We start from the raw sequence: 15,899 nt of genomic DNA, 5'->3' as shown, positions 1-15,899 counted from the left end.
TTTAACCTCAGACAATGGGGGCATCTTGCTTGGATATGCCCCCATTGTCTGATAGGTGAGGGTCCCAGCGATGAGAACAGAGGCCCAAAAGTTGTGGCAGGCGCACTGTGCATATACGCAGCCACACTCCAGTCATTTCTATGGGGCCGCCAAAAATAGACGAGCGCTGGTTCAGCTATTTCTGCCGGCCCCATAGAAATGAATGGGAGCAGTCGCTGTTCAAGCGCGGTGTGCTCCCATTCAGTACTTTGGGAGGGGGAGGTGCTTTGGTTGTGGCCGGACCCAGTAAAACCCGGGGTCCTCTGGCCGCCATTTTCCCCATTCCGTTCTCGCCGTATGTACGGGTCCCAGAGGTGGGACCCGCACCTAACAGACAATGGGAGGCATAGCCTAGCGATATGCCCCTATTGTCTCAAATGAGAATACCCCTTCAACCCCCTATACAGGGATATGGACTCCACTGCTGGGGAAGCAACAGGCAGCTGCCTCTTGGAGTAGTCTCAGTTCAGTAGACTGCTGACCCATGGGATGAAGAGACACCGTTTTGAAACACTGAGGGGTCAGGCAGGACCATGGTCAGGAATAAGCAGCGTTCAAGGCGGGCAGAGTTAGCGCAATCCAAAGTCAGTCAAAGGGTCAGGGCAGGTAGCTCAGTGTCGGCATGTTAGCAGGACATAAGACATAACTATGAGACATAACTATACATATATAATTTTTATTTATTAATATGATATTACTGCCCATACTGTGGACAGAAAACTCAATACTTTATGTAATTCTAAAACCAGAAATATATTAATAAGCACTTTTAAAAGGGTTGACCCATCAGTAAAACCCCTGTCCCTATGCACTACTGCAGTGTTTGTATATATAGGCATACAGTTGCAAGAAAAAGTATGTGAACCCTTTGGAATGATATGGATTTCTGCACAAATTGGTCATAAAATGTGATCTGATCTTCATCTAAGTCACAACAATAGACAATCACAGTCTGCTTAAACTAATAACACAAAGAATTAAATGTTACCATGTTTTTATTGAACACACCATGTAAACATTCACAGTGCAGGTGGAAAAAGTATGTGAACCCTTGGATTTAATAACTGGTTGAACCTCCTTTGGCAGCAATAACTTCAACCAAACGTTTCCTGTAGTTGCAGATCAGACGTGCACAACGGTCAGGAGTAATTCTTGACCATTCCTCTTTACAGAACTGTTTCAGTTCAGCAATATTCTTGGATGTCTGGTGTGAATCGCTTTCTTGAGGTCATGCCACAGCATCTCAATCGGGTTGAGGTCAGGACTCTGACTGGGCCACTCCAGAAGGCGTATTTTCTTCTGTTTAAGCCATTCTGTTGTTGATTTACTTCTATGCTTTGGGTCGTTGTCCTGTTGCAACACCCATCTTCTGTTGAGCTTCAGCTGGTGGACAGATGGCCTTAAGTTCTCCTGCAAAATGTCTTGATAAACTTGGGAATTCATTTTTCCTTCGATGATAGCAATCCATCCAGGCCCTGATGCAGCAAAGCAGCCCCAAACCATGATGCCCCCACCACCATACTTCACAGTTGGGATGAGGTTTTGATGTTGGTGTGCTGTGCCTCTTTTTCTCCACACATAGTGTTGTGTGTTTCTTCCAAACAACTCAACTTTGGTTTCATCCTGTCCACAGAATATTTTGCCAGTACTGCTGTGGAACTATCCAGGTGCTCTTGTGCAAACTGTAAACAGTGCAGCAATGTTTTTTTTGGACAGCAGTGGCATCCTCTGTGGTATCCTCCCATGAAATCCATTCTTGTTTAGTGTTTTACGTATCGTAGATTCGCTAACAGGGATGTTAGCATATGCCAGAGACTTTTGTAAGTCTTTAGCTGACACTCTAGGATTCTTCTTCACCTCATTGAGCAGTCTGCGCTGTGCTCTTGCAGTCATCTTTACAGGACGGCCACTCCTAGGGAGAGTAGCAGCAGTGCTGAACTTTCTCCATTTATAGACAATTTGTCTTACCGTGGACTGATGAACAGCAAGGCTTTTGGAGATACTTTTATAACCCTTTCCAGCTTTATGCAAGTCAACAATTCTTAATCGTAGGTCTTCTGAGAGCTCTTTTGTGCGAGGCATCATTCACATCAGGCAATGCTTCTTGTGAAAAGCAAACCCAGAACTGGTGTGTGTTTTTTATAGGGCAGGGCAGCTGTAACCAAACCTCCAATCTCATCTCATTGATTGGACTCCAGTTGGCTGACACCTCACTCAATTAGCTCTTGGAGATGTCATTAGTCTAGGGGTTCACATACTTTTTCCACCTGCACTGTGAATGTTTACATGGTGTGTTCACTAAAAACATGGTAACATTTAATTCTTTGTGTGTTATTAGATTAAGCAGACTGTGATTGTCTATTGTTGTGACTTAAATGAAGATCAGATCACATTTTATGACCAATTTGTGCAGAAATCCATATCATTCCAAAGGGTTCACATACTTTTTCTTGCAACTGTAAGCATACGTCATAGAAGGGATTCCCCTTCCCTGTCTATGCGTTTTAATTAAAAACCTCAGCTGCCTCTCTGGCAGACTCGAGAGGTCTTCCTGCAATACTACACTGCCCCTGTAGTGGCCGCTGCAGAAGAAATGAGCATCCGGCTGCGTCATTTCCCGGCAAAATCAGTGATCTGCTGTGAGTGGCGCTCGGGAGAAGGGCGGTCTAACAACTCCTTGTAGAATAAACATCCCAACATTTCACGCTATTTTCTTCTGACAAATGAGACTAAATGCAAAGTGTAATTTTTTATTTTTTTGTATTTTTTGATCAGCAGTGTACAACTTGCTGCTTCACTGTGATGTATTTTTTATGAAGGCTCGGTTAACTATACATCCATTAAAGTGAAATGAAATGGAATAAAATTTAACATGCGTTGTATAAACGCTGTATTCCCGGCATCTGTTCTTGCCCTGTACTCTGTTTAATAGGCCAGCTTGTATTAGTGCGGCATGATGGATAGCGGAGATCTGGTACGTGACCGTATTTTCAGGATACACGACCAAGAAGTCCAGTTTATAATCCCCCTTGTGCCACAATTCCAGGTGCTATGGAGGCGGTGCCTTCTTGTAGAGTGCACTGAGCACGTCCACAGCCCCTCCCCTCTTAGTCTCCTGATTGGATGCTATAGCTGTCACTCTGAGCAGAGGGCGGGGCTTAGGAAGTGCCCAGGGCCCTGAACAGGAATGAGCTTCCATGGCTCTTACAATGACAACGTCTGAGGGATTAAAACAGGGATTACTTTGTCATGCAACCTGCGTGACCATCACCCCAGATACGCTTACACTGTCCCCCCCCCCCCACCACCTATATTTGAAGGGGTCACACCTGCCCTATAGACTCCCTTTAAAGGGGTTTTCACCTTCCTGAGCAGTTTTTCAGACTCCCTCAGCGTAGTTGGATCCGCGGTGGTGAGCATACTTATCTTTACCTGCTGATTCCCACCACGGGGTTCAGGCTCCATCTTTCCCCCTCGGGATCCATAAGTCATGGGTCTACCTGCGTCAACATCTGGTTTGATGCTGGTCACGTGACCGCCGCTGACAGTAACAGGTGAGAATGGTAATGTGTCATGTGATCCAGTGACATGACACAAGCCATGCCACCGCTGGTAGACCCCGGACCTGCTGTGCCCGGGTGGAGCGATGGAGCTGGAACCCAGCGGTGGGAATCAGCGGTGTATGAATAAAAGTGCAGAAGGAGTAAACAAGCCCTTTGGGGCGGCCTTCTCACAGCTTTGCTTCGGCCACATGACATCACAGATATTGATGACCTATCCTGAGGGTGGGTTATCAGCAGTGATGGCCAGTTCGCATTGTTCGCCCACGAACATATGCGGGCTGCCATCTTTTTTCACAAGTCTGGCGAGGCACAGCTAAGCCCTTACCTGTGCCTGTGTGCGAGCCGGTCTGAAAACAAGTGCGGTCAGCAGGAGCAGGCAGTTCTGAGAACAGCCACCGGGGGCCTTCATCGGGCTGTTCTCGGAACTGCCTGCTCCCGGTGACCGCATTTGTTTCAGACCGGCTCGCGGCACAGGCATAGGTAAGGGCTTACCTGTGCCTCGCCGGACTTGTGAAAAAAAGATGGCAGCCCGTATGTGTTCGCGGGTGAACAATGCGAACTGGTCATCAGTATAGTCTTTAATGTCGGTTGTAGAGTAAGTGCTGCGCACAGTACATATTATTAGTCATACCGTCATATCCAATGTAATGCAGATTTTGCTCCCATTTTTTTTTTTTTTTTTGTTTCTCAATATTTCTTAATAACTTAGTAACATTTACACCATAAATAAATATTGATTGTCGCTTCGGCCATCGCTGAGCTCATAAGCATTTTTTATTATTCACGCCATAGCCTCCAGTGTTTGCAGATATTGGCACCTGACGTTCTTGTACCAGCTTTGAATTTATTAGATTTTCTGTGACCCTGCGACGCTTTGCAGAGGTTGATGCTGATGGGGAATTGAGTTCAAGCACCAAACGCAGGGTTAAAAGGTGCAAATTCCAGGTAACCAGACCCTCAGGACCAGTGGCATCCCCTCCGAAGACGCCTCCCTAAGGCTGGCCCTGAGCGGGGAAAGAAACAGTACTGAAGTGGTTAACGTACAATGCAGAGCTTTAACTAGCCGTGGTATATGTGATTGGTGATAGATGGATATGAGATAGAGGGATAGACACTTCACCCTCCTAGTCCTAGCTCTTGATTAGTAGAACGTCTTTGACTGGGGTGTGGGTCAGTATGGACGGACTTCTTCTCGTTATGTGGCCGCTGTATGGAGATCCTCGCACTTGGTATTCCTCTTATGCCGTTGGGTTGATTCACTGCTCCCGCTACAACTTCATGATCTCTAATGTAATTAGCTGTCAGAGTCTTATGAATGCTAATTTATGCTCCAGAGCTAAACCTATATAAATATATAAATCAATATATACTTTTTAATTATTTCAGACAAATGCAAGCCTCGGCATTGTGTAAGGATATCCAAACTAATTACCGAACATTAACAATTCCCATTCCTCTTGTCTAGATCTGACAATTCCATGGACTTTCTCTTACTCCGATTTCATTCTGTGCAACTTAGGAGAATATAAATGTCTCTTTCCAGGGGAAGTTTTCATCCAGCGTCCTGATCCGCCCGTGGTGGGAAAGGTGAATCACCACAGCATTGAGCTGTACTGGGACATCAGTCACGTCTACCAGCACATCGGGCCTCCTAACACACGGTGCAGGTTTTCCATTGAAGAAGAAGACGTTAAAACCCATATGTACGGCACCATTTACTGGTAAGTGTCTATTGTGAAGATCAGTGTTCGGCAAGTTGTATTTATTACCCTTGTCACAGGTCATGTAGTGGTTCCTAAAAGAATACATAACGTTAGTTCCTGCCCTATCCACATCCCTCCCCCCCCCCCCCCCAAGTGAAGTAAGAATGGTATCGCATAGAATATTGGGAGGGAAGGGATGCAAATGAGCTCTTAACAAGCACTGCCTCTAATGCCACCAGATGTAAGGCAGCTATCCTATAAGTCAATGTTCAGCTCTTAAATAAGCCTTGAGACATGACTTGGATATTAAATAAGCCAGCATCTCATCTGCAGACAGCTGTTTCAGGGTGATTGCCCTGTTGACAGCTGATCTCCCCCTGACCTGGACACAGGCCTCTCACCCAGTTAAGCTAGTACTCTCTGCTCTGTACTGATGAGGGGAAATCACCCCGAAACAGCTGTCTACAGATGAGATGCTGGCTTATTTAATATCCAAGTCATGTCTTAAGGCTTATTTTAAGAGCTGAACATTGACTTATAGGATAGCTGCCTTACATCTGGTGGCAAAGTTTAAGAGCTCATTTGCATCCCTTCCCTCCCAGAATTCCAGAGGAGCATGTATGGCCTATAAGTCTCCTCACACTGAGTGAGGTGCTCTCTCCCTAAGGAGAGTTAGTTCCCCCTTGACATATAATATTGGAACACACCCAAATGTATCAAAACAATATTACATAACCACCCCTATGTAATAAGAACATCACAGTGTAAGAAGAACAATGTCACATATAATAGCCCAAACACCGAAAAGTAATAAAAAAATATGATGCATGTGTAATAAGAATGATATCACACTTCCACCAAAGTGTAATAGGAGCAATATCCCATATAATAGCCTAAACACCCAAAAGTAATACAATAATGTGTGTCTGTTATATTATTTTTAATAAAAATACCGTAATATTACACCCCCAAGGGAATGCAATAAGAACAATTTCACATGCAAAAGGAATACAAATAGTATAACACATATTAATGCCATAATAATATCAGATAAACACAGTGTCCAGACGCGTTTCTTCAATGGTTTCTGATTCCTCAGGGGACAAAATCATATCTAAGAGACCCCTTGATGTAAGGTCACTTACTAGCTAAAGTGGGGAATCCACAGAGAACCTACTATTCACCATCCCGGATTGTACACCGTAGTCCGTCCTTTTTGCAGGTGGCTACACAGTGATCCTCAGATCCCAGGTAGGTCTCTATGTGGGCTTCAATCATATATATGTTCAATTGCAGAGATATACGGCCAAGTTTCCCCCTCGTTCAAGTGACCCGAAAGTTCCCTGGTCATCAATCAAAACTCACATATGGATTTAATGTGAGTGTTGTCCAGTAGGGCTGCACGATAAATCAAAAAAATAATCGAATCGCGATAATCGGCAAATGCGATATGGCGATTTGGACGAGCGGAAAATGCCGCGATTATATATAAAGGGGCCCTGGGCACATAACTGCCTTTTGCGTGTAAAGTGTTTTACTAGTGTGTGTGTGTGTGTGGGTGAAACAATCTCTCTCCTAACAGGTCCGGCCTCTGTACTCACTATGAATGCAATGCTCTGCAGCGAGCGGCAGCGAGGTGGACGGCCGGCGCGTGACTGACGTCACTTAGTAACGCTCCTGCTTCCTGAAGTGGGAGGAGCGTTACTAAGTGACGTCAGTCACACGCCGGCCGGCCACCTCGCTGCCGCTCGCTGCAGAGCATTGCATTCATAGTGAGTACAGAGGCCGGACCTGTTAGGAGAGAGATTGTTTCACCCACGCACACACTAGTAAAACACTTTACACGCAAAAGGCAGTTATGTGCCCAGTTTAGGACACATGAGGGGGACCAGCATAAGATGCTATATGTCTTAAGCTGGCCCCCCTCATGGCCCTATGTGTCCTCCACACATCCCCTATAACAGTGCCATCCACAGGTCCCCCATAAGTGTCCTCCACAGGTCCCCCATAAGTGTCCTCCACAGGTCCCCCATAAGTGTCCTCCACAGGTCCCCCATAAGTGTCCTCCACAGATCCCCCATAACAGCACCCTCCACAGATCCCCCATAACAGCGCCCTCCACAGATCCCCCATAACAGCGCCCTCCACAGATCCCCCATAACAGCGCCCTCCACAGATCCCCCATAACAGCGCCCTCCACAGGTCCCCCATAACAGCGTCCTCCACAGGTCCCCCATAACAGCGCCCTCCACAGGTCCCCCATAACAGCGCCCTCCACAGGTCCCCCATAACAGCGAAGAAAACCACAGAAATAAGATAATAATGCACTTATTAAAGCAGATGCAAGCACTATATATGGACTAAGTCCTCACTCTGATATGATAATGTCTGAGACACTTAGTCAATATATTTTGATCAAAACACATCTAAGCCGCCTACCGAACGCCAAGGTGGTCTCAGGTCAGGCGGTCCTACGCTAAACCTACCTAAGCCGTTGGGCTTCTATGTTCAGGAGCGCAAACGCCGCACATATGGTGTGCTGCTCCTAGTAACCTCCATGTGCATCAAGCAACCAATGGGAGGAGGAGCAAGCACAGCCATATGTACCACCTAATTAAGGCGCTCATTGGATAGGGGAGCGGGGCAAAAGTGCAGAGGAATGCTACTCCCAAGATACTAGGTGCGCATTCACACTTGAAGGTGCCACTCCCTCAAGCAAACACTACATAAACAAAAAAATAACAGCGCCCTCCACAGATCCCCCATATAACAGCGCCCTCCACAGATCCCCCATATAACAGCGCCCTCCACAGATCCCCCATATAACAGCGCCCTCCACAGATCCCCCATATAACAGCGCCCTCCACAGATCCCCCATATAACAGCGCCCTCCACAGATCCCCCATATAACAGCGCCCTCCACAGATCCCCCATATAACAGCGCCCTCCACAGATCCCCCATATAACAGCGCCCTCCACAGATCCCCCATAACAGCGCCCTCCACAGATCCCCCATAACAGCGCCCTCCACAGATCCCCCATAACAGCGCCCTCCACAGATCCCCCATAACAGCGCCCTCCACAGATCCCCCATAACAGCGCCCTCCACAGATCCCCCATATAAGAGCACCCTCCACAGATCCCCCATATAAGAGCACCCTCCACAGATCCCCCATATAACAGCGTCCTCCACAGATCCCCCATATAACAGCGTCCTCCACAGATCCCCCACATAACAGCGCCCTCCACAGGTCCCCCACATAACAGCGTCCTCTACAGGTCCCCCACATAACAGCGTCCTCCACAGATCCCCCACATAACAGCGTCCTCCACAGATCCCCCACATAACAGCGTCCTCCACAGATCCCCCACATAACAGCGTCCTCCACAGATCCCCCACATAACAGCGTCCTCCACAGATCCCCCACATAACAGCGTCCTCCACAGATCCCCCACATAACAGCGTCCTCTACAGGTCCCCCACATAACAGCGTCCTCCACAGATCCCCCACATAACAGCGTCCTCCACAGATCCCCCACATAACAGCGTCCTCCACAGATCCCCCACATAACAGCGTCCTCCACAGATCCCCCACATAACAGCGTCCTCCACAGATCCCCCACATAACAGCGTCCTCCACAGATCCCCACATAACAGCGTCCTCCACAGATCCCCCACATATCAGCGTCCTCCACAGATCCCCCATATAACAGCGTCCTCCACAGATCCCCCCCTATAACAGCGTCCTCCACAGATCCCCCCCTATAACAGCGTCCTCCACAGATCCCCCCCTATAACAGCGTCCTCCACAGATCCCCCCCTATAACAGCGTCCTCCACAGATCCCCCCCCCTATAACAGCGTCCTCCACAGATCTCCCCCTATAACAGCGTCCTCCACAGATCCCCCCCTATAACAGCGTCCTCCACAGATCCCCCCCTATAACAGCGTCCTCCACAGATCCCCCCCTATAACAGCGTCCTCCACAGATCCCCCCCTATAACAGCGTCCTCCACAGATCCCCCCCTATAACAGCGTCCTCCACAGATCCCCCCCTATAACAGCGTCCTCCACAGATCCCCCCCTATAACAGCGTCCTCCACAGATCCCCCCCTATAACAGCGTCCTCCACAGATCCCCCATATAACAGCGTCATCCACAGATCCCCCACAACTCAGCGTCATCCACAGATCCCCCACAACTCAGCGTCATCCACAGATCCCCCACAACTATGTCATACCCAGCCGCCTCAGCGGCTCATATGGGAAAATCCAAGCAAATCGACCTCTAGCACAATTCCTTTAAAATATTGCATCGCATATCGTTATCGCAATTTTTAGGGCCCTAATCGCAATCGCACAAAATTCCCATATCGTGCAGCCCTATTGTCCAGGTACAGTTACCGCAACCCGGATAAATGGCCAAACAAACTTTTAGGCCACCAGTCACAACTGATCTATAGATTTACCTGTCAGTGTGACTGCTGTCCAGGTATAGTGGACGCAACCCGGATCTGATTACAAAAATATCATTCATTGAAATGTTTACTTGACACACATTGTAACAGTCCTCCTGGTATTGATATCACCGGTACGTGTTCAAAGACTATTCAATGCCATATATTCAACAGTGCTAAACAGTTATGATGTGCAAGCCTGCAAACATATATAACTTATCTGTCCAGTTCTAGATGTTAACTGTCCCCAGATAAAGAGAGGTGGATGCTGCTCCTCGGCGTCCTGCATGTGGCAGTAGCTATACCTGGACAGCAGTCACACTGACAGGTAAATCTATAGATCAGTTGTGACTGGTGGCCTAAAAGTTTGTTTGGCCATTTATCCGGGTTGCGGTGTCTGTACCTGGACAACACTCGCATTAAATTCATATGTGAGTTTTGATTGATGACCAGGGAACTTTCGGGTCACTTGAACGAGGGGGAAACTTGGCCGTATATCTCTGCAATTGAACATATATATGATTGAAGCCCACATAGAGACCTACCTGCGATCTGAGGATCACTGTGTAGCCACCTGCAAATAGGACGGACTACGGTGTACAATCCGGGATGGTGAATAGTAGGTTCTCTGTGGATTCCCCACTTGAGCTAGTAAGTGACCTTACATCAAGGGGTCTCTTAGATATGATTTTGTCCCCCGAGGAATCAGAAACCATTGAAGAAACGCGTCGGGACACAGTGTTTATCTGATATTTATGAAAGTTAATATCCAAGTATGTGTGTTGATTGGACTAGGTGCCGCAGGCTATCCACAGCTACATTGCGACACACTTTAATCAAACATACCATTTCTTGCCAGTTCAAGTGCTCTCCTTACAACCGGTGGATGTTTATGTGATCTTGAGGACCATATTCTGTCTGTCGGGCAAAGCTGGGCAGTCCACGTTTAGGGAGGGTGACGACAGGGTCATCACACTAGATAGGGGGGAGGAGAGGTAGAGATAGGGACACCTAGGGTAACGACCCAGCATTGTGTCTTTCTGCCTTGGTACCTCTCATCCTATCTGTGTCATATTTTGCTATCCCTGTCTGGGTCCTCTCCCATCTCCTAGTAGACATTGTTCTCGCAGGAGATTAGTGTAGCCGGTGGTTACATTCCTTGAGTGTTTATTATAGAAGGGCCTATTATTTTATTCATGGACATTAATAAATGTTAAGTTTTAATAAGCTACCCATCAGAATTTATATTGGATTTAAAGGGTTTAGCCCACTAACAGGAACTGTAGTCTGACCTACTGTAATTGGTTGTGTTACTATAGTCTACCATAATAATATCACACACCCAACAAAATATAATAACAACAATCCCCCCCCCCCCATATTATAACAATATCAACTCTATCACGCAGTCCAATGTAATGAGAACAATATCACATGTAATATCACACACGTTCACAATTATACGCACCACTGTAATAAGAATATTATCATATAGATCATACACATTGATGCAATAAGAACATCATACAAGAATGTAACACGAAAAATAGCACATATAATATCCGACTCCCGCAATGCATTAAAAATGATATCATACAAAACTTGAGAACAATATCATTCGTGCTTTGGGGACCTCCCTCGCCGTGATCGCTAGAAGCCAATGTAGAACAGGTGAGCACACGCGTGTCTGTGTATGAAAACATGTTTAATGCCTCAGAAATGTACTATACTGCAGGAGAAATGTCTGACTGTCAGTAGGTTGCACTGATTCCCAGCTCTGGTGCACACGTATTATGGCTTGAGAGGCACTAAGCTCTGGACCATCTACTTAGGCCAGATCAATAAAACTTTATGGAGTCGGCCATTTTCTAATAAAATGAATTCCTTAAAGGGGTTGTGTCACTTCTGCAAATGGTATTTATCATGTAGAGAAAGTGGATACAAGGCACTTACTAATGTATTGTGATTGTCCATATTGCCTCCTTTGCTGGGTAGATTCATTACTTTATACACTGCTCGTTTCCATGGTCACGACCACCTTGTAATCCAGTAGCGGTAGCCGTGCTTGCACACTATAGAAAAAATTGCTAGACAATGTGCACTCCCGCCGTCCCGGCCACCAGAGAGGCCGGAGCTTTCCCCTATAATGTGCAAGCATGACCACTGCTGATGGACTGCCGGGTGGTCATAAGTATGGAAAAGAGCAGGGTATAATGTGATGGAAAAATAAATCCAGCCAGCAGAGGAAGCAATATGGAGAATCACAATGCATTAGTAAGTGCCTTGTATTAGCTTCCTCTACATGATGAATGCTGATTGCTGAAGTGAGAGACAACCCCTTTAACCTTGTGGGCACTAGCCTAGGATGCCCTCTCATGTCTTACCTGAGCACCCGGTTCAGTGTCTTCCCGATGCCCACGGATCACGTCTGTGTCTATGGCCATCAAGATGGTGGCAGTCACATGGTTTACCATTGTGACCCCTGCCCTCTTCTGCGCTTGTGCTGAAAGCATTCAGTGCATGTGCAGATAGATGTGGTGGGTTCTGCTGTATCTGTGCATGCATTATGCGCAAGTGCAGAAGGCGATTCTTCACTGCAGCGGTCTTATGAGTAAATCATGTGACCTCCGCCATCTTGATTGCCATGGATGCAGCATCTGCATTCATCCACTGTTTACAGGCCAGATCCATGGGTGGCGAGGATAACAAGGTTGGAGTGTTAAGATTTTTTTTTTTTAGATAGTAGCCAACCCCCTTGATTTTTAATAATCTTCAATAAAAAGCACAGTATAAAATACAATGACCTAGTAGTCAAGAAATGCAGTGGTTAGGCAAAGTCATTAATCGAAAGCTACTAATTCAACAGTACATCAAGATTGAAAGGGTTTTCTGACATTTTAATACTGATCAGTAAGGGTCCGACACCCCGCCGATCAGCTATTTGAGAAGGCATCAGCTCTCCTGTGAGCGCCGCTGCCTTCTCACAGCTCATCAAGCACAGCGCCGTACATTGTATAGTGGTTGTTCTTGGTATCGCACTCCTCCCCATTCACTTCTACAGGGGTTAGCTGCTCCTAGGCCATGTGAAAAAGCAGAGAGCCCCCTTGCCTTCTCAAACAGCTGATCGGTGGGGGGGATCCCGGGTGTCGGACCCCCACCGATCGGATATTGATGACCTGTCCTGAGGATAGGTCACCAGTATAAAAAATCTCGGAAAACTCCTAATGCTTATGGACTGACCACTACTAAGACGTGGTTAGATCCTTAGGCTTGGTCCTCATTTCTTAGCATCTATCCTGGATCCTGTGTCAAAGTAAAGGTCCTGCAGTTTAAGCCATACTTCATCAGGATAGCGAAATTGGGATTTGGACCCCACTCCTGACTGTAAACTTAGATTCTGACCCAGATCCTGACCGTACTCCTAGATCCTGACCGTACTCCTAGATCCTGACCGTACTCCTAGATCCTGACCGTACTCCTAGATCCTGACCGTACGCGTAGATCCTGACCCAGATCCTGACCCAGATCCTGACCCAGATCCTGACCCAGATCCTGACCCAGATCCTGACCCAGATCCTGACCCAGATCCTGACCCAGATCCTGACCCAGATCCTGACCCAGATCCTGACCGTACTCTTAGATCCTGACTGTACTCTTAGATCCTGACCCAGATCCTGACCGTACTCTTAGACCCTGACCCAGATCCTGACCGTACTCTTAGATCCTGACTGTACTCTTAGATCCTGACCCAGATCCTGACCGTACTCTTAGATCCTGACCCAGATCCTGACCGTACTCTTAGATCCTGACCCAGATCCTGACCGTACTCTTAGATCCTGACCCAGATCCTGACTGTACTCTTAGATCCTGACCCAGATCCTGACCGTACTCTTAGATCCTGACCCAGATCCTGACCGTACTCTTAGATCCTGACCCAGATCCTGACCGTACTCTTAGATCCTGACTGTACTCTTAGATCCTGACCCAGATCCTGACCGTACTCTTAGGTCCTGAACCAGATCCTGACCGTACTCTTAGGTCCTGAACCAGATCCTGACCGTACCCTTAGATCCTGAACCAGATCCTGACCGTACCCTTAGATCCTGACCCAGATCCTGACCGTACGCGTAGATCCTTACCCAGATCCTGAACTTACTTTTAGATCCTGAACTTACTTTTAGATCCTGACCGTACTCTTAGGTGCCCTGAGGAACCTAAAAAGTACCCAATCAATATTCCCTTTTTCTGCTGTACTTGTACCAGTTTCCTCAGTGGGAGAGAAAACGTGGATTTATAGAAGAGCGGTTACACATATGGCAGTTATATGCATGCCGTGCGGTAACCACTTTCATCTGTGAACCTCTGTTTCTCTCCCACTCATGAAACTGATAACATAAGGCCTCGTGCACACAACTGTACTGCGGCATGAGGCCTTTCCCAAACGGCCCTGTTATTGGTGGCTCTCTGTTTGTGACTTTCCCTGAGCTCTGCATTTGTGGACTACTTGGCCATAGTATTCAATTGTGTTATTTTTTATTTTTTATTTTTATTAAATCCAATTAAAAATGTTTTCAATGATTGTTTGTTGGAATAGTTCCTGGCTAACTAGCCTTATCCATTTTGCGGTCAGGATTTGTAGATTACAGTTTAGCTGACCAGAGGACAGATTTGCAGACCAGCAGGAAATTGCCAACATTACTGTATTTTAATGCACCACGTATTTCTACTCCATGTGCTTCTCGCTGCTTCATCACACATCAGGTATTGAAGCTTGGACATATAGAAAGTGGTTCAGTTCCGCATCCGAGCCGCAGTTTTTCACTTCAATTGGGCCGCAAAAGATGCGGACAGCACTCCGTGTGCTGTCCGCATCCGTTGCTCCGTTCTGTGGCCCCACAAAAATTATAAGTCAAGAATAGGCATTTCTATAGAGGGCCGTCCATTCCGTTCCACAAATTGCAGATGGCGCACGGACGGCATCCGTGTTTTGCTGATCTGCAATTTGCGGACCGCAAAACACTGCACTGTCGTGCGAACAAGCCCTAACTGTGTTCTGAATGAGGAGACGGGAGTTAGACCTCTGTCTGCAGCTTACTTCCCTCAAAAACAAAAATTCGGGAGGGAAACTGCCCGAGATGGGAGGGCCCACACTCATGGAGTAGGTTGGTCCTATTGTCGGTTCAGCCTACATTAAAGGGGTTTTCCGAGTGTTTCATATCTGATTGGTGGTGGTCTAACTCCTGGAACTCTGCTGATCAGCTGTTTGAAGAGGCCACTGCGTTCCTGTGAGCGCCGCTGCCTCCTCGCAGCTTAACGGGCACAGCATCGCATCGTCCATTGGATAGTGCGTAGTATTGCGGCTCACTTGAATGGGACTGAGCTGCACCTAGGCCACTCGACTGATGAATGTCACATCGCTGATGTAGGAAGACCGCTGTCACGGCCTTTGGTGTGCACCGTGACATGGTTGCTGTGCATACTGTTGCCAGCGGCAACCTGTTGTGGTTACAGCATGTAGGTACCTCCTGCTTTCTCCTTGGGCCTTTCCTGTCTAGTGCCGGAGCGGTTACTTATCTAGCTGGTGGGGATTTAAGTGTGTCCTGGCTGTGGCCACGAGGTTTATTTTACCTGTGGCTTCCAGGCTGGAGTCAGTTGTACTCCAGCCTTGTTTGGTGATGGAACTCTGCTCCTTTCCTGGGTGAACCTGCCCAGTCCTTGAGGGCCACCTGGTTGGGCATAAATTGTCTTCCCATTCTATCCTCCAAGTTCTCCTTCCTTACCTGTGTGGGTTTATGTTCAGGGTGTGGTGTCTCATCTTCTTGTTTCATGTCTGGTCAGTTGGTGTTTTATGTCCGAAATGTATGCGAGTCGTACCCTGTTTGTTGTGCCTCTGGAAGGGGGCTCCATGGTTTCCCGGAGGGGTGAACCAAAAGTCAAGTCTGTGAGCTGATGCTGGAGTGCTGGTTCCTGTGTGTCAGTACGTACTGCATCCGTTTGGTGTTTGGATTCCAGTACGTTTGTATGGGTTCAAGTTTACCTTGGTGTGGTCTTCTGTTGTGCTGTCCAGCAGCTGCGGCAGGTAAGTTACCCTGCCTTACTGGGTTCTTGGTTCAGTGGTTATCCCTGCCACTGGATACT

At 47.3% G+C, this 15,899-nt stretch overlaps 1 protein-coding gene across 1 annotated transcript in view; it reads left to right on the top strand.

Moving 5' to 3' along the window:
- FANK1 (fibronectin type III and ankyrin repeat domains 1) overlaps nt 1–15,899 on the top strand; it is a 106,045-nt gene that overhangs the window by 25,188 nt on the left and 64,958 nt on the right. The window contains exon 2 of the mRNA XM_044297169.1: nt 5,146–5,323. Coding sequence (XP_044153104.1) covers nt 5,146–5,323 — 178 coding nt within the window. The remainder of the gene's footprint in view (nt 1–5,145; nt 5,324–15,899) is intronic.

Source organism: Bufo gargarizans, chromosome 6 (assembly GCF_014858855.1).
Source record: "Bufo gargarizans isolate SCDJY-AF-19 chromosome 6, ASM1485885v1, whole genome shotgun sequence".
Classification (NCBI taxonomy): Eukaryota; Metazoa; Chordata; class Amphibia; order Anura; family Bufonidae; genus Bufo; species Bufo gargarizans.
This window is presented reverse-complemented; position numbering and strand designations above follow the sequence as displayed.